The sequence below is a fragment of the Betta splendens genome, chromosome 15 (assembly GCF_900634795.4).
Source record: "Betta splendens chromosome 15, fBetSpl5.4, whole genome shotgun sequence".
Classification (NCBI taxonomy): Eukaryota; Metazoa; Chordata; class Actinopteri; order Anabantiformes; family Osphronemidae; genus Betta; species Betta splendens.
In genome coordinates, this window is record NC_040895.2 from 16,793,422 (window position 1) to 16,812,722 (window position 19,301).

At 43.7% G+C, this 19,301-nt stretch overlaps 2 protein-coding genes across 10 annotated transcripts in view; one reads left to right on the top strand and one right to left on the bottom strand.

Moving 5' to 3' along the window:
• Positions 1-4,727, top strand: part of wdpcp (WD repeat containing planar cell polarity effector) — a 48,440-nt gene extending 43,713 nt beyond the window's left edge. For 7 of the 9 annotated variants that reach the window (XM_029127484.2, XM_029127487.2, XM_029127483.2 and 4 more), the window contains 4 exons: positions 273-381; positions 2,521-2,606; positions 3,478-3,572; positions 4,295-4,727. In XM_029127484.2, coding sequence (XP_028983317.1) covers positions 273-381; positions 2,521-2,606; positions 3,478-3,572; positions 4,295-4,345 — 341 coding nt within the window. In that variant the 3' untranslated portion in view covers positions 4,346-4,727. The remainder of the gene's footprint in view (positions 1-272; positions 382-2,520; positions 2,607-3,477; positions 3,573-4,294) is intronic. The other 2 variants (XM_029127489.2, XM_029127492.2) reach the window with 1 other exon arrangement.
• Positions 4,728-11,564: 6,837 nt separating this feature from the next.
• On the bottom strand, positions 11,565-17,752 carry otx1 (orthodenticle homeobox 1). Its single transcript, XM_029127501.3, has 4 exons — positions 17,094-17,752; positions 14,951-15,151; positions 14,447-14,598; positions 11,565-13,351 (listed from the first exon to the last, which is right to left on the bottom strand). The coding sequence occupies exons 2-4, from the start codon at positions 15,045-15,047 to the stop codon at positions 12,602-12,604; spliced, it is 999 nt and encodes a 332-aa protein (XP_028983334.1). The 5' UTR covers positions 15,048-15,151; positions 17,094-17,752; the 3' UTR covers positions 11,565-12,601.
• Positions 17,753-19,301: the final 1,549 nt, after the last annotated feature.

The following is a 19,301-nucleotide window of genomic DNA, read 5'->3' on the forward strand; positions in this document are numbered from 1 at the left end:
TGTGTTGAAGGGAAGCAGCGTTTGTTGTTATCCCCCTCTCAGCTCTGTTGATTGCTCGGCTCACACACACTCCATTAGTGTTTGCCATCCAGCATCAGTACAGAAACTTTATTGAAAAACCAGATTTATCAGGCCCTGCATTATAAAGGCAGAGCAAATACCTGTGAAAGTCTCTGAGGGAAATTAAAAGACAGACTTTTTCATAGGCAGGATTCAGAATATCCAATATTCACACACTGTTCTAACAGCTTGTCCTTGTTTTTGCGTATTAGATCTTCTGAGAGGCAGGAACAGCGTGTGTGGTTCCCACTTTGGGGAAAAACTGACGGAGAGGAACCAAAGAGAACCAGTGGCTTCGCATTCAGGCACTTCCTCAGCACGGTAGGTGACATGTGTGAACCTGCTCCCGTGCACCCGCTTAGTTGGAACCTGCTTCATTCACCTTCACCAAATGAATTCACCAAACGAGCTTCTGACTGCACCAAACACACTGTGTTTACATATGACCTGTGAACGCGCATGTACCTTTTGCATAAACTCAGTCGAGTTTGTTAATTCCTCCCCAGTGAAGCTATGCTGTAGTTCAACCTCTTCAGTGTGAAGTAACTACGCCGGCTATAAAACCGGACCTTTTAGAGCTCAGTAAAGGTGTTGGGAGCTGCGAGCTCAGGTGGTAGTTCTGTGTAGATTCACACACTGAAGACTCATGCATGCTGTTGTCATGTGAACATATTTTGTTCTGCTCATGATGACAAAGCTTCTAGGCTCCGTTTGTGTGTGAAAGATATCCTCGCCCTCGGCGCTTCACCATTGTCAATATATGAATTGTACGAGAGCATCAGTGGCCAAATGACCCAGCTGAAGCCCAGAAACCTTCACTCCCTGTGACATTTCAAATGTCAAGCCACATCGGTTACGGGTCTTACGCTTCCAGCGATTCCCAGCGCTGAACCCGGAGCCACATTTAAAACGCCACCAGAGTCCATTTTAACCACGGTTCAGTCCCCAGAGTAGAGACCAAACTCAGTGTTACAGGGTGGATGCTTAATACACTTGTCTACATGAATGACGTGTTGAAACAGTGTGACTAAAGACACACTCAGAGCATCCCTCTCCTTGTCCCTGCCTATCTCTATCACACACACAAACAGATCCATACAAATATAACCCTTCTCTTCTATTATTGGGGGGGCTGCCGATGGAGGGGCATTCCCTGTCAAACCCCAACTAACAAACTGGAGTATTTATATGGGATTTGTATGCATTAGATAAAAGGCGCTCTTGTTCTCTTCATTCTCATAGGCTTTTCATGGCTGTTTGACTGTAACACTGATGACTCTCTGCATCCCCCAACCTCCACCCTTCCACTCTGTGTTTCTCTAAGCCCCCTCCATCCAACCCAAATCCTTTCCTATCGGCCAATTTAAACAAGCTTGGTCCAGGGAGAGAGAGAGAGAGAGAGAGAGAGAGAGAGACGGTAGGCGGCTGAGAGAGATGCTCTGTCCTAAGCTCTTTTTCTAAAACAGTAAAAGGAATGAGAGGAGAAAGAGAGATTGGTAAAGAGGGTTAGGGCAATTTGGCAGCCAAAAGCCCGGGCGTCGTACCCCAGGTCTTCCCCTGCACTGCTAACAGACCTAAGAAAGCAGATCCCAAACCTCCCCAAAGATAATGGCCACAGAGAGGAAGAGACAATGGCTCTGCCTTTTTATTGCACATTTTCCTCCTTTTCTTTAGAACAATTTTTATATTGGACCCCCCCTCCCTTTGTAATCTGGTCTCTGATGAAGTTTCATTGTTTGTCATGTGAAGCCAATAGCAGCTTAGCCGAGATGGAGTAAGGGAGGCATTATAGCGCGGGCGTTCTCCCGCTTGGCTCGCTGAGACAAGAGCAGAGGAAGAGAGGGAGGCGGCACAAAGGCAAGGGCTCCTCCATGATTCCCCGTTCCCCAAATCCGACTCTCTGCACGGAAAAGTAGGAGAGAACGAGCCTGGAATCTGGGAAGCATCCCAGCGTTCCTTTGATGGCTGTTGGCCTCTCTCGCTCATCACGTACGCCTTCCTCTGTTGGTGGAAGGAGGAGGGAGGCGTTTTCTCTTTTTTGCATAGTTGAAACCTAAACAAATTTTTTGTATTAATTTATTAATTATGACATTTATTTATTTATTGCATTACCTACTTTCTTGCACTAAGTGATATCATGAAACTTCAATGCTTGTCAAATATAAATCACACAGTATATTGCTGTAAATAAAAGACGTCTACTTTTGTAAATGTAAACCAGGATCCCACTGTTGATAGTGTCACAGATTAACCCATCACAGATGTTTTATAGATTAAGGGGATGTGTCCATAATGTTTGCATGTAAATCAGTGAGATTACACAGGTTTGACTGTTTCCATCACCAAACTGTGATGATGATGAAAATGATGAATGCTTCACAAGCAATTATTCTATATTATCTTGTTTTGTTGTTGTTTTTAATATATAAAAAATGAAAATGACTTTTCTTTTCCTTTCAGTCTTGAGCAAAGTCGAAGGCGATTACAAGCAGAGGACGTACGTGTGACTGTGAACCCAGATGTTTTCATGACGCTGAGACAAACAGGTGCGTCTGCCATAAATGAAGCATCGGGACCTGTGTGTAAGATAAGAGGTATTTGATTTAGCTAATTAATATTTTAATCTTCATCTAACAGTAGATGAAGCGTCTCCTGAGACAAAGGAGTTTACTTTTAACTTTGGTTGAGTTTCCTGTTGAATTATGACTATAAGGCAAAACAACAGCTCCGTTTTTACCGTCTCTCTCGCCTCCACTGGAAATGCATTAGACTTTGGATGCAAACAAGAAGTCGCTGTTATTGTCCCCAGACTCATAGAGTTCATCAGTTCAACGCCACTGATGCAGACTCAACTCCCTGTGTTTAATCACAGCAAGTCGGTTTCAGGGCCACTTTTTATGCTGTGCATCAATCCTCCTGTGACGTTCAGCCTCTAAACGTAGCCTGAGTGCTCTGCTCTCTCAGTAATGGTCATTTAGGACAAATACCCATTAAGAAAACATCACTTCTTATTCACTTCGCCATCTTCTCCCTTCTGCTCCCTCCATTTTAATAATTCTCTTTTTTGGGTGATTAGCAATTGTCTCGGTACCAAATCGCTCTGTCATTTGATAATCCAGACTGTAGGCTATTGGAGGGAATTTGTATCTGCGTTTTAAATATCTGTGCAAGGCACGCTTGGGTTTTAATGTCAATCATAACCTTATTAACACAGGGCTCAAAGCGAGTGAGATCGCCATGAGTGACAACGGTTTACATTCGTTAAAGCCCAGAAAAGGCGACGTGTCCGACCTACTGAGTGAGCATGTAACCTGTTCAGGCATTCAGCTGCATGCGTGTGTGTCTGTGTTTGTGTGCTGTAGGGCTGTTGTGTGTGATTATGCATGTCTAATGTCTGGTTGTTGTACTTGTTTAAAGTGTCACGGCGGGTTTTACAGAAGCATCTTCCAACATCTTGTGTCGCTTCGTTTTGTTCTGCAGGAGGCAGTGAAGGCGGCAAAGATGGGCTGGATGTAAGTTGATTGACAGAAATTTGATTGTGTCAGTTTTTTGTTTACATCTTTCACAAAGCTGCAGCACGTCTACATTAATTAGAGGAAAAGTCTAGACTGAGGCTATAAGCCAATAGTGCATGAACAGCAGTTCCTACAGGGGAAAACAAAATGTACAGAATTAACGCTCAACACTAAAGTTAAAAGTCAACACAGGGACATTGAAGAGGCCTCAACCATTTACAGGTCAAATCAAGATGCAGGCGCTTTATGAGTCATTAACGTTATTAAAAGCGATTCTTGTTGCTTTTGTTTGGTCGTCTGTGGCTTCTTGATTGATTGCTCTCCCCTGTGCATCTGTTTTGTTGGTTTATCTGTCACCGTCATTGTTCCCTAAGTGTTTGACGGGTTGTGTGCTGGTCAATCAGACAGTAGGTTAAACTGTGTTAACGACACAGTTTTATGGGTCATTAACTTGAAAGACTCGCTACAAATGAACACGACATCCACCTCCAGCGCAACAGGACAAGGCCACAAACGACTCACAGTTCCTCCCTGGTAAAGTATTCTATGATGAGGTCACGGCACAGCAGAAAAACAGGCGACTAGTCACAGCACAGTCACTTGGTCCCTTTGTGCTTTAGCTCCAGCGACTAGTGCAGCATCACATCTATTTTAGCTGTTAACCACATGTATTTATATTTTTACACTGCTTATTTGTTTTGTTTTTTCTTTTGTCTCAGGACGACGTCGACCCTGGGATGATTCATGTGGTGCATTTAGGGATGGTTTGAAAACACTTCATTCCTGTTTTATACACTACGTAGTTACTTATTTGCTAAACTAGCTGTGTAGGAATCACACGGTCTTATTGTATGTACCCACGGTGACTGTATGAATGTCTGATAAAAGTCAAATAATACATGGGCGTTATGATAAGCCTTTATTTTTTTAGACCTGTCATAGTATATCTGTGAAATTTAAACCAAGTCAAAAATGCTGTGCAGCTCCATGAACGTCAATTCAGGTTATTTTCTGCCTTAGTGAAGTCTAAATCAAATGAACCTTAAAAGAAAACAGTTACACTGGGTCCTTCCTTTTACGAGCATGACAGAAAATGTTTTAAACCTTGCCATTAATCATCCAGAAAAAATAAAGACTTCTATTATACTTCCATCACTACTGATATTGAATGTTCCGGGCTTCCTCAGTGTGTGCGTGTGCTGCGTAGATGTGTGTGTTGGCCGAGATTACGGGCCACAGTTTTATTCATGAATAGGAGCCAACCAGCGACTTTAAAGCGTCGCGCAGAGCCCCTTTCCTGAACAGCAGCCATGGCCGTGTCAGAGCTGTCGACGCGCTGCGCTCACCGACTAATCTGACAGCGCCGCGCGAGCCCTAATCCCTCACTGTATCGTAATCTATTTACTTTGCATTCTAAGAGGATTTCCACCAAAAAATATACAAGAAGCGATGTTGGAAATGGACAGAAGATCAGCGAGGATGCTTTTCTACTCCTTTTTTTTTGTTTTGTTAGCTTTAAAAAATCATTGTATGTTTTTTGGGGAGTCAATCCCTGCGAGAGGGATGGGTGAAAGGAATTACATTTCTGACTGATACTAATACTTCTCTTATGTAAACATCAAAATGTTATATTTCCCTTCCGATGATACAGTCACACAGCAGAGGCTGCTGAAGATAAGTGGCGTCTGTCGTTGCCTTTAGTGCATCTCTTGACACGTTCATAATTTACAAACCAAGGATGCATTATCTCCTGATTGTTTGTCTTGACGGCATGAATAGAAGCTGCAAAATTGCTTAACAGGCGAGCACGAGATCCTCCCATCTCTGTGATGGCCTGAACAGTAGCCTTTTTTGACATGCAAACGGGGAAATCTGCGCTTTCATAATACAAGAAACAAAGTAAAACCACGGAGCGCTCTCCTCCGTTACCCTCTAAGCAATTATGTCAGCTTTGTGAAATCATAAATAGTTATGCTTCATTTGAAATGTGGCCAGCAGCTTGATTGTAAAGCACCACCTCGCACTCAGATCTCTGCCATCCGAGATGACTCGCAGAGATAGGCTTATTAGTGGTATTAGCATACTGCGCTGTGTTCTGGAGCAGTGAAACGGCCTTGTTAACATTTGGAAATGAATCAAGCCCCCAGCACTTGCTATTATCCAGGTTATCTGTTTTTTCTCCCTCTCCTCTGTGCAACAGCTGTGCAGCGTTTCTACAGAGGCCTTATCACGGCTAATGACGGCTCTGATTAGACTGATACAGTTTCCCCCCGGGGGTATGTTTTATAGGTTTGTCTTACAAATCAAATCCCCATCACAATATAGACAAATATGTCAAAACCATTAAAGACCTTGAAGACCCAAAACTGCTCATGACTCTCATTAATTGGACGGATCTTATTCCCAGGAAAAACACAGCATCGCGTTCAGTTTGTCTTGGTTATCGGCACTCGAGTCAGTGAATGAGATGCACTTTGCATAAGAAGCGTTGTACAATAGTTTTATCAGGACAAGTGCCTAATTAAAGTGCAACGTATTTGTAGTGAATATCTGTTTTAGGCTTTCAGGCAAAAAACACAATACTTAGATACTTTTGAGATGAAGACTGAAACTGAAGTGATTGTACTGAGACTAAAGTTAAGATAACTGTTATCATACAATGTACTACTATATAGTATACTACTATTTACTATGTACCTATATGCACAGTACTACTGTATACTATACTACTAAGTACTACGTACTTATATACAACTGTATTATCAGTCACTGTTTTTTACAGTATAACGTGACTTCTGATATAAATATGCTGTTATACTTTTTTATTTTTAAAAAGCAGCTGTTATTTTGTATTTTTTACACACAAAATTAATGAAGTCTGTGAAAACCTGTCAACAACCTGTTCATCTTCTGAAACAATTGGTGCTCATTAACTGTTTTTATTTCACCCCAGAGAACCACAGGTATCGCTGTGCTTGTTTGTACTTCGTTATCGCAGACGATTGTCAACAAAGAGCAAACTAAATGACAAAGGAAATCTGGACGACGCGTCAGACACAAATCTATTAACACTGAGACAACATCATCCATGGGAAACGCCGGTGCCTGCAGGCCTGCGAGCCCCTGTTAATCCAGGTCCAGGGCTGAGGGGAAAAGGACAAGTTGGGACTTGAGGCAGTGCTGCATCTTTTCCAGATGAGATAATATGAGCTCTGTGAAATACCTCACTGCTCCTCTGCTCACCCTGATGGGTCTGATTGACCAGGAACTAGACAAAGAACCCAGGACGTCACCAGGAAGACTGAAACGCAGGGACTCCTTCAGTCTAGAACGAGTCCACACAGCTGTGCTCTCCGGTCCAGTCCTGTGTCATTTCCCATCAGTTACTTTGAATGAGGAAGGAAGAAGTTAAGCACCTGATTGTTCTACTCGCTCAGCTGGAGAAAAGCATTATGCTCAAATGTTAATATGTTGGGATGAACATTGATGAGACAAAACAATCCAACCCATCTCTGCCTGATCAGGCTTAGTCTTTAAACTCTAGCATCATGAGGCACACTTACATTTGTGCAGTTTGTTAGTTCTAGTGACCAAAGAAGAGTCAAACGAATACCGTTCTGTACGTTATGTTATATGTTAATAATGTCAGGTTCAGACTGTGCTATGTTCATCTATTCACCATGAACTTACTCATATTAAGTGTTTGGACCTGCAAGTGTTGTTTTTTATTATCAGCCTGTCTGCTGAGAGTTTCTTCGCGTTTAGTTTGTAAAACAAGGGAAGGTAGTGAAGAGACTCCAATCACAGCTTCAGGAGCCCACAATGATGTCCTTAAATAGCCTGTTTATGTGGTCCACAGTAACAGGCAGCAAATCCTGTTTGAGTAACTGGAACCAGCAAAAATTTGGCATTTTTGTTTGGAAAATTACTGAAACGGTCACACTATATTCAAAATAGCCAGTGATTCATTTTTTTACCATCCACAGTAATCGATTAGTTTACTGCATTTAATTGAATGACAACTGTTTCAGCTGAGCTGATGTGAACATTTAGCCTGAAACACTGCGTTACCCTCAGCCTCGCATTAAGGCTTCATTCAAACAACAGCCTATAGGTGGATCTTTGCGAAGATGATGAAAGGCAGACCTGCTGCATGAGGACAGTTTTACAAGTGTTTGCTGCTTTTTTAATAACTGACCTGTCATCCAGATGTTGGACTACAGATGTCTTTCATTCTTAAGGTGAGTTTGAAATTCAAATATCCACAAACTCACTGACCAGACAGGTGCAAGTGACTTGGCTGAACTTCCTGGTGCAGCTCGACATCAGGCCACCAATAGGCCACATTTCCTTAAAGCTATTAATCCTTTAACTCTTCTCATAACTTTGTCTGCAAAAGAAAATGAAAGTAGAAATACAACGTTGGAGTGATGGCGTGTCATCCTCGCTGTGCACCTAATCCCACACTATGCAAACTCCCAAAGAGTTGATGGCTCCTCTGTACCTTGTGTCTCAGGGGTGACTGAGCTGCTTTCACTCCACCAGTTTGACTCCGCTGACCGCCTGGACTCAACTGTGAAATCCCCTCATGGCAGCCAAGGGTCCTCTCGGCTCCTGTGAGTTTGGATGATGGATTGAAGAGGTCGTTGGTGGCGACTTGAAGGCAAACCGTATGTGTCGGCGCAGGAAGATTACGACGCACACTGCCCCCACCGGTCGGCGCCCAGACCAGATGCAGGAATAAAAAGGCAACAAACAAAGCAGAGAAACCTGAGACTGCAGGCCTGGACTACACCCGTTGGAGTACAGTTGACCCCAGATTAACCTCCCAGGTAAATATAATCCCCTGTATCACCTCTGTTTAATATCACAACGGGATGTCAAGGTCTGGCGCCAGTCAACAGCCTGTATAAGACCAGTTTGAGGTTTTTTGGCCGTCTTGCATGAAAATGGAGGACACGAACCGTCCCCGCATGCACACTGCTATCGGTGCATCGCGAGGCCCTTAAATCTCTCTCTCTTGTTCGCATTCTCTCACTCTGTGACTTATCAAGGCCTGGACGGTCCCATAAAACAAATACTGGAGGATCAGTCCGCTTTCTGCCTTTATCTTTCTCTCTGTCTCTCTTTCCCAGATACAAATCACAACCGCTCATGCACAAACAATCCAGAACAGTTCCAGTTCATTTCCTGGACAAGAGTGAACCAAATGTCAACAGTTTCTAGTCCGCCCGGATTCAGACGCCATCGCTGGAGTAAGCGTGAGGCTAAAGGTCGACGTGCTGCAATCGATAGCCCGACTGAACAAAGACGGAGGCACCAGGTTAAAACACACTCATGCACAAAGAACAACAGCTATGCTGAAATTGAGGTTTTTAGAAGATGCAAGTTAATCACACGAGGGAAAGTAACAGCATTTTATTTCATAAGTTTTAAACTGTGTTCTGACTCTTTTCAAATGCTCGATTACAACATTTTCCTGAGGAAAAAATGATTTATGAAGTTTAAGAGAGTAATCAAATGTGTAGATTTTCCATTACATTGCTGTAAACTCTATTCTGACTGAACCCTGTGAACCTCAAATCTTTTCTAAACATGTTAAAGCTGCATTAAAAACAAAGAGATCAAGTATTTGGCCAGATTATGTCGTCATCTTAATCGCTCGTAAACCTTATGTTTTCTGTCTTGCTCAAACATGAAACCAAACATCCCTCAGTTCAGATCAGGTCGCATTTAGAAATAATTACTTAGAACATTTCACTTTTCTATGGTTGTTGATGAAACTAAAGCTGGTCAATATAGATTTTTTTTATTTTAAAAAGGAACAGTATCATAGAAATGTTTGAAATTGCCTGTCAAATGTAGTTAATTTGTAGTTTAGTAGACCTTGTGCTCTTATTCAGTATATCAGATAAAATGTTGGTACTGTGAAATATCTATGATCTGACATTTAGGAGTTTAGTGCTCTTTTAAAATGTCCCTACATTTTAATTATGCTGACGTTTGTGTTTGAGGGGAATTAATTCTGTGTCAAAGAAAAGAATATTGTGTTTAACCTTCAGGTCTAAAACAGCAACAACCCAAGTTGAGTGAGACGGTGCATTCTGATGTAACGCGGGGACGTTTTTCCAGAGACAAACAGGCTGAAAAAAGACTTGAGAACCGACTGTAAAATGCGCCTCATAAACAGCCGCGGGAATTAAATTAGCATTTTGAAAAAGTCGGCCCTGAACCATTATCTGCGAAACTTTTAAACATTGTTGCTGCTTCTGTTTAATTGTGCGGCTGTAATTAAAGGTTGCCCGTGTTTGAAGTGGGCATCATCTCAGGTGTTTTCTGCGTCTGCGTGAAGGAAGATTTTCATGCCTTATTGCAACATCCTTCAAAGACAGAACTTAATCTTCGCTTTCCCAGTCCTCAGACGTTTGTCCTGGACGCTGCATTGAAGCATCACCTTCCTGTTTAACGGAGCTCTCCTCTATTTTAGCACAAACGCTGACTCTGCGCGTTTGTGTCGCTGTTTGAAGGTGAGCAGCTGTTCCGTGCGGGACCCGTGACTCTCGCAAACAACCCCACAAGATTGGTCGCAAATGTTTATTTGATGCAAATCCGAACAAATCCGCCGCTGTTGGTGGACACTCGCTGCGCTGTTTGCGCGTCGTGGCGCAAACATGTTTAATGTCCCGGTCGGTCGATATTTATTCAGCTGCTGCGAGCGTCATTTACATAAAGAGAGACGGGGGAAGCACGGGCTGTGCACAGACTGGGAGAGACCTCCAGGATGTATCGATCAGGTTGATAGGAGGGACCATCGGTGGGTTCGAACAGTAGTTCGGACGTTCTGGCGTTGCCCGTTTCAGTTTAAAGCAGTTGTGATTGCTTCCCAGTGTTTTCTTTCAGTTTCATTTTTTAACATTATTTTACCAAACTCGATCCAACCCAAAATCAACGAACCTCCTTGTGGCATATTGAATTCCACATATTGACAAATTGTAAATATTTAGAACGGAATAATTTTCTGAATTTGCAGCGTTTTAAATAAATGTGCACATTCGTGAAAATCCACTTGCGCTAATTGTTCCATCAAACATTACTTTTTGGGGACTGTGTAATTAGAACAATACCTCCAACGTCCGTGTAACATCTGATCAACTTTTTATTAAAAGTCTTAGTTATCGTGTTTTACGTCCTGACAGTTAATGAGCCACTGAAACCACTAAAATGTTTTTTTATTTTAGATAAAAACCTGAATTTGTCTTAATTAAAACAGGCGCTGAAGCTGCTGGGGGTAAAGCATTGGCACAAGGACGCTGTTATTATTGAGGGAAATTAATTTACATGAAGTCTGTTCTGCTGTTACTGCCTCTGCTCCGTGTGCGGCCTTCACTGGTTAAAACATGCTCGTCCAACACAACCTTGCCTGAGAACTGAAAGCAATATTTTTTCACGGCCCCCTCTTTTATAATGCGTTTATGCCTGCGAGCCAAACACACACACACACACACATACATTTGACCCCCTAACCTGGCCCCACCTACGTAATTACCGCATCACAAGCAGCGAAATTCCTGCAGGTTATTTTGGAGAAACCAACTCAGGGCGCAGGAGTAATTATCACGCCATTACAGCGGCGCATTCAAATACGCCTCGATCAAATGTCTCTGGGCTCAATATTTAGGGCTTTTTAACGCCGCAGTTTAAAAAGACACTCGGTCGCCCTAAAGCAAGGAGATGGTAGTGTTTCAATTTAAGTCGGAGAGGATTAAACTCAAATGGAACTGCAGGCCTAGACGCTTACACGGCTTGTATTAATTATGGATTAATTTGCATTTACCCAGTTATAATTAGGAAAACACAATCAACAAGCTTTTAAATAAAAGTGACTGGTTCAAATGGGAGAAAAGTGTAGTGAGTGTTGTAATTCGCGGTTGTACATGCATCTAAAAAGGAACTTGACTCCCTGTTAGGAATCACACAGACTGTGGAAAATAAGTCTTAACGGATCTTTATTTGATGAACATGTATGTGAGGGTGGTCGCCTTTAAGATACATTCAACAATCTCACTGTCAGATTGGAGCTATAATCCAGTTTCCCTCCTCTCCCAAATAAGAAAATGATTTGACTCCAATATCAAGCCAAGTGCTGCGGTTCAAACATGTCCAATATCACGACATTGCCCCAGAGAGGAGGTGAGGTTTGAAAATGTAGAGGCTAAAATAATGATAATAATATTAATAATAATTATAATAATAATATCCCAAAAAACAGAATGGAAACTGGACAAATGTCCAGAATAGGTTTATCTATATTTCAGTTTTCCAAGACATTTCAAATTGCCAAATCATGTTTCCTGACTAAAACAATTTCTATAAAAGCTGAACTTCGTGTCCAATTTGTTCTCTTTGGAATATTTGGAAAAATGTACATACAGGATTTTTTTCTTTTTTTTCTTCCCAAAGTGGTAATAAACAACTTTAAATTTGGAAAAAAACAACTAATCATGGTCACTGTAACTGACCCAAATACATATTTACATATTTCAGCTCCTCAATGTAGCTGGCTAAAAATCTCTGTCATCCTAAAATAACAAATTTTAGAAATAAAAACTATACAGGATTTGATTGGGCTGGAGGTAAGAGGGCACTGCAGGCAGTTCCTGTTTGTGCACCAGAGGGGAAAATATTCCTCCCATCCAGAAAGCCAGAGAGCTGGTGGTCAAAGGAGTTTGGTTGAAATGACTGTTCTGAAAAGCAGTTTAGTTAGGCTCATCCTCGAAGGGGCGTTAACAGACAAAAAAACTCCCACTTATCATCATAGAATCTGCTCCTGATGTTTCCTCTTCACGAGACTTTAAAGTTTTAAAAACGTTGAGGATGAGAGTGAGGAGAAAAAGTCAGATTGTTGAGCTTTCCTGCTGCTATCTTCTTATCATATGGTTCATAAATTCTGTCTTTAAAAACAAGCAATGTCCTGATCTGGAAAATAAGAGGAGGGGGTGGACGAGCTGGGGGGGGGGGGAGCCCGATCACAAGACTTGGAACCTCCAGGAGGCCTGGTCTTTGTAGTCCAAGCAGTCTGTGGTGTTAAAGTTGAGCTTCCACGAGGAGGCCGCAGTCTGCTCTTTGTAATCCAGGCAGTCAGAGGAGTTGAAGGCCAGGCCGGAGCCTCCGTAGGCCTGGTGGTGGTGGTGGTGGTGGTGGTGGCCTGACGACTGGCTGATGTGATGGTGGGGATGGCCTGACATGGAGGAGGCCGTCATGGGGCTGAGCTGGTGTGGGTGGTGGTGAGAGTGCATGGGGGCCAGGTAGGAGCCACAGTCCACGCCGCTGAAGTAGGAGCTGGAGGGGGCCGGGTAGCCCTGGCCGTAGCCTGGCGTCTGGTTGTAGGTCATGGGGTAGGAGGTGGCGGCGGCGGCGGAGCCGCTCATGGAGCGCTGCATGCAGGAGGCGTTGGAAGGGGGTCCGGGCTCGGGAAGCGGCGCCACTGCAGCAGCAGGGGCGTTTCCGGGAGAGATCGCAGGGCTCCAGATGGAGGAGACGGTACTGATGGAGGTAGAGGTGCTGCTGAGCGCGGCCGGACCCGCGTGGTTGGTGGACGAGGACGAGGACGAGGACGAGCCCGTGCTGGAGACGGCAGGAGGAGTGAACTGCCCGCTGCTCTCCGAGCCCGTGCTCTCCCGGGCCGGGGACGACTTCTTCTTGGGCGGCCTGGCTTTGGCGCTGCTGCCGCTCTGCTGCTGCTGGCGACACTTGGCCCGTCGGTTCTTGAACCACACCTGCGAGCAACAGCACCATCCAGGAGTTAGAAAGCGTACACATCACCGTTTCATTAAAACCCCCTCCTGGGCCATGCTGGGAGTACATTATGGAAGAAAATTGGGGGTTATTAGCCATCAAGGTTCACTTCCACCCTGGCCCCTTGGCTCGGACCTGCGAGGGTCCAATTTCATAGCTGGTAGACGGCTCTAAGATAACAGGCTATTAGGTTTCACCACACAGTAGGGAAACTCTAGAGCACAGAAAGGGTAGGATCATGTAGAGCATTTTGTTTCACACACACATTCTGAGAATAACTCAAATTGTGAGAGAGGCCTGCTCTGGTTTTTTACTCTAAAGCCTTTTAAGAGCAGCATTTGTTTGTGGCGTCACGATAAATCCTGCATTTCATACAAAATAACATTTAAAATATTGATGTCAAAACTAGTTTGGACCAAGGTTTAGGCACTGAGCTAAAATAATAATAATAAAAACGCCATAAACATTTCCCATACAGCGTCCTGAAGCTCTCTGGTAACCAGTAACTAATAACCAGCAAAATAATCATAATCAATCTTAATAAATCGATATTTATTGTCATCCTCTTTAAATAGTCCGTAACCAATAAAGCTGCAGCCCACAGAGCGAAATTTATGACCACAATCTTTTGTCCTTTAAAATATTTTTTGTAAGAATTTCGTTCTGGAGAGTCAGAATATTAATGACGGTGAATCTTAATGAAATGAGGCTCATTCATAAGCTAACTGGGGTCAGTTAGCTTATGAATGAGCCTCATTTCCATATTAGCCAAACAAAACGTCCACCCAAAAGGTTAAATATGAATGTTTTGTAACAGTACCCTTGTTTATATAAATACATAAAATGCGGAACTAAACCGGATTCATGACAACGTGACACTATTTCCACTCAGTTACACAGCTAGCTAGCTAACCTTGACGTTAAGAAACGCAAGGGCGAGTGTGACGTCATCAACGGCTAATTCAAATAACACTTTAGTAAAAAGCTAAAGGTCTAAACATGTTTTTAATGTTGGGCTGTTTTTCCAACGCTTCAACGGCAGAAACACGCGGAGCAGAAGTCTTAACGCTTCTCACCTGGACCCTGGACTCCGGCAAGTTGATTTTCAGCGCGACCTCCTCGCGCATGAAGATGTCCGGGTACCGGGTTTTGGCGAACAGAGCCTCCAGAACGTCCAGCTGGGAGCGCGTGAAGGTTGTGCGCTCGCGCCGCTGCTTCCTGGGAGTCGCTGTTGATTTTTAAAATAAATAAATATGCTCATTGTTCAGCCGCAGTTTTCCTTCACATCTTCCTGTTGTTTGGTGTAATGTCAGACAAAATGTTAGCATTTATCAAAAGTTACGATTATATGAAATTATACGATTACATGAAACTAGGGTCTATTTGTCCGTAGATTTATTCTTGTGCAATTTTAAACCCGTTGAACTATTTTTTGTCATTAAATTGTTCAACCCATAATAATTTTAAAAATCAAATTTACTGTTTTCTTTGTAACGAGCCTTAAAAGGAGCCTAAATGTCCTGACGGAACCGGTTCATCTCAGCAGCGCTCGCCGCGCGTGGCGTGGGTCGGGCTCGTACCTGGGTAGCCCACGGAGGGGTGCAGCAGGTCCATGGCAGCGCCGCTCAGCCCCAGGCCGTTGACGCCGTAGGGGGGCTGTTTGAGGTAGGACATCATGCTACACGCGGTCACTGCTCCACCCAGCTCAGGCCAGTGGTTCGGTTTCCCCCGATGCTGCAGCTTGACGGGACAGGGGTCCAACCCAAGTCACTGCTGAGTCACTATGGAGCGGAGAGAAACAGCGGGTTCGTCATTTTCCATGAAGCCACGTTTCACTAAACTGGTTTTTGTTTTCTTAGGAAAAGACCGACAGGAACTGGCGATTATTCATGACTGCGAATGTGTGGGAATTCTTTAATAAAAAAATGTAAATCAAATCACTGAACTTCGGCCTCTTTAATAACAGTTTTATAATTCTGATTTAAATTGCTCAACTTCTGGATTAAAACAAAGTTATATTATTATAAAACCTTAAGTTAAGAAGAAGAGAAACTTCAGATTTATGCGCAATGAAGCGAGTCTGGAAAACTGGGTTTTTGGTTTAAACCGGGTCAAACTACTGCTCGGTCCAACTCCAACCCCCAGAGAAATAAGAAATGGAACTCAGAAGGAAGTTTTAATACGAGCATTTAATCAGAGTTTGATGTTCATCTGTATTAATTTATTAGTAATCGACATTGGCTCCGAGCTGCAGACCAATTCAAGAACAGGCCGTATTAAATTATACACTCCGTGGAAACGACGCGCACTTTTACCTCGTCACCCCAACGAGCTGCACTGGGGTCAAAACCAGCTTCTCTCAAAAAGTAAGTCAGAAATCAATATAGTGGGTCATGCATTATTTAAATTATCTGAATATTGTAAAAATTAAATAAACAAAAGTTAGGAAACTACTTTAAATGTCAAATCAAACACACGTAGTAAATGTTAGTTTTTATAATTAAAGACGCAGTGTTTATTACTTTTTTATTTGACACAAATAACGTAGTTGAATCAAACGTGCCTCATGACAGTGTGTGTGTGTGTGTGTGAGTGTGTGTGAGTGAGTGTGTGTAGGCCTGCATCTACACACACAGGCTCCACACGCGCACATAAAACACGGATTAAGGTTGTGGTTTCATAAAAAATTAAATCACACTTGTTTGAGTTTCTTCGCGTTTGTTACCTATGTTTTGGATTTTTTGTTTTCGCCGTCATAAACCTACGTCAATGTTTAAAAAAATAATTTACGGTCTATTACTCTAAAAATAAAGAAACGTTTGTTTATTTTAAATCTCGGGAAAATATACCGGTCCTCAATGAAAATGCCTCAACAAGTAGGGAAAATTATTTTCTGAGTCAATATTATTGGAGAAAACCACATTTCGTGGCTGTTTAAAAAGTGATGCGTTCTAATTTAAAGTTCTACATCTATTTGGATTTCTTTAAATTATTGGAATAATAACTATTGGTCAGTCTCCAACTCAGAAATTAAATGATTGTTTCAACAGCTCTGAATTACGTCTGCGTTTCTGGAACGAGCTGCTCGAGCGTTAACTGCAGTAAAACACTCCCTGTGAAGTTTAACGCCTGTGAATTAAATTAGTGACTCTGAGGGGAGATTATTTTAACAATGAGCTTCTAACTGACCAAACCAAACCTTTAACTAACTAACGTGTATTCCAGCGTCTTTTTAACCACAGCTGCCAGGCCGGAGTGAAAAGGCGAGATCTCGGTGCAAATGAACTCAATTAGAATTTAGATTAGACCTCCGGGGAGAGAACGTTTCAGAAGGGCTCTTATCTGCAAAATAAATTAACAAAAACCAAAACACGCCTCTCCAATTATCTACCAAGTGGTTCAAACGTTTTAATGGCCAATTGCTCTCAATAAACTGGCAGGAATGCACTGGAATAGAAATATGAAAATTATCTGCACTGGAAGAAGTTGGCGCAGTTGGAGCTGAACTCCTCCGCGAGGCCGATTCATTGATCATTTCCCACAAACGCGCAACTGGGCACATTGAAATCCCGCAAACCTCGGTTCCTAGTTTTAAGTCACGCGATCTTCTCACTGTGTGTTTAGACATCGCTTCCAAACTTTATTTACATGTGTTACAGTTTGTTGGCACGAGTAAAACGCGATCATTCTCATGAAAAGCGCTAAGGAGGAGTTGAGCGTTACCTTGTTTTGTTCCCTTCCTTCTCCCGGAGACCTCGCGCCACGAGAGGCGAGCGGCACTAAAATTATCCAGCAGTGGGAAGCGTGCGGGCGCAGGACTCGGCGGCTGCAGCTCGCTCACTTAAAAACAAACAGCGGTGCGCAGACCGAGCAACATCACGGAGAAAGTCGCCGTCAGGTTATGAGCACGCGGGGCGTCACCGCGTCCACGATGCGGTTCCGGGTGCTTTTGCAGCCAAATAAATCAAACTCATTTGCTTTCAGGGGGCTTGTCGTCGTCTGTCAGAGAGTTAAGGTGATTTCTAATGGAGACGGATGGAGATTGATCACCTTCTCTCCGCCCCGCGCCTCTATGAGCCGAGGACACCTGCGGATCCGCCTCCCGCAGCCAATCGGCGCGCGCCGCCGGGCTGACGGATGGCACGGGCGGCCAATGGGCGCGCGGAGGACAAGCGGGGAGCCCACTCCCACTCAGCCCCCTCTGTCCCGGTCCCGAGGACGAGCAAAGCACGAAGAGGTGGCTGCGAATGAGAAAAGATGGAAACGTTTCACAGGCACGCGGGAGAAAGGCCGCTCGGTTGTGCGCCAAAGTGCGCAAATGTAAAGAAAGAGGATTATGGGAAAAAACGTTTTATGAAAGGATTTAATAAAAGATCAGAGTTAGCCCAGTAAGTGCTGTGTGCTTATGGTTTGATTTGAACGGCGTCCATAAGTTTCCTCCTATTTCAAATTAAATCTGTAGTTTTAATTTGAAACGATTGGTTTATTGGTTTTAAACGTAAAGTCCTAAAGTGACTGAAAGCTGCGTGTTAGTTTTTCAGTGACAAACAAACTATTTCCCGGAAGGCCCGGAATCAGCAGCAGCTGCTTTTAGGGCGACTTTTGTTGTGAAAACATTTTTTACAAAAGAAGATGAAAAAATAAATAAATAAAGTAAAAGTCGAAAGAAAAAAGTTCGTTTTGGCCAATTTGATTTTGGTGTGATACACCCCCTCTGTCCCCGGCACACAAACCCACCAGCCTCATGAATATTAATGAGCTATAATCCCTATTTAGAATTACATTCGAGGCTGGTTGACGTAAAGTTTAATAGGCAGAGACCTCCAACTCACTGCAGAGGAAAAGGAGGAAAACATCAGCACCAAAAGCTGCGGCCACTGATGTTTTTAACATGTTCGAACCCGTCACACTCACCAAAGAGTTTTTTTCTTCTCGTGGCATGTGTGTCACTTAAGGGTCGTGGAGATGCAGCGTGGCTCGGTTCGGTTTCTGTAAACAAGGCCTCAGTTGAAAAGGAGCTAATGCTCAGAGAAAAGGAGCGAGGGAGAGAGGGAAAGTTGGGATGGAAATTACATTTTTCTGTGTGTGTGTGTGTGTGTGTGTGTGTGTGTGTGTGTGTGTGTGTGTGTGTGTGTGTGTGTGTGTGTGTGTGTGTGTGTGTGTGTGTGTGTGTGTGTGTGTGGAGGGGGGGATCAAAGTGGAGGCCGAAGGGACTTAAAAGTCATCGACGAGAGCTCTTTGTCATAGAAACTTAGACATCAACAGCCGACGGACCGAAACCGGAAGCACAATGTTGGAGGTTTTGTGTTTTGGGCTCTAGTGATGCTGTGTTGATGACGGGAGCGCGATGGAAAATAAAGGCACCTGAACGCAGCAAAACACGCCGTTTAAATGCAAAGGATGCGGGCGCGTCCACGTTTTAACGCGCACAGAGCAGAGCATCACAATCACGACTGTGCGCGGACCGAGGGCCGGCGCGCGCACACCGACGCGGCGCGTCCTCGCCTTTGGTGGTGAACGGGTTCGGGTCCGAGCGGCCCGGCTGCTGAGTGCGGGTCAAACACGCGCGCACCTTCCTATTTGCGCCACATCTAACGTCCGAGCAGTCAGACCGAAACACCAGCACCCCTCCTCTCCCGCGCGCGCACAGGCCCCGTTAAATTATGCAAAAAGGCCATTCAGCAAATATGGCCCTCACGACACAAAAGACTCGGTTATTCTGACGTTTCCCTACATTTCTTGTTTTTCCCTCCTCTCTCGATGTGAGTAAGACCCCGAGATAAACCCCTGAACAAGTATCAAGTTATCAAGTTGCACCAACCTTTTGTAATAAGAGTATTTTGTCTAATCCCAAATTGCAGTTGAATTTTCTTAATGCTGAGCTGGTAAAGCCTGGGATTAGGCGGCGAGGAGAGGAGGGGGAAAAGTTTT

Bases quoted from the DNA above. Each gene is read 5' to 3' on its own strand.
- otx1 (XM_029127501.3), bottom strand. From the start codon at position 15,047: ATGATGTCCTACCTCAAACAGCCCCCCTACGGCGTCAACGGCCTGGGG. The intron at 14,599-14,950 runs GTACGAGCCCGA...AAAAATCAACAG, and splicing joins CCCCTCCGTGGGCTACCCAG to CGACTCCCAGGAAGCAGCGG. The intron at 13,352-14,446 runs GTGAGAAGCGTT...TGTTGCTCGCAG, and splicing joins TGCCGGAGTCCAGGGTCCAG to GTGTGGTTCAAGAACCGACG.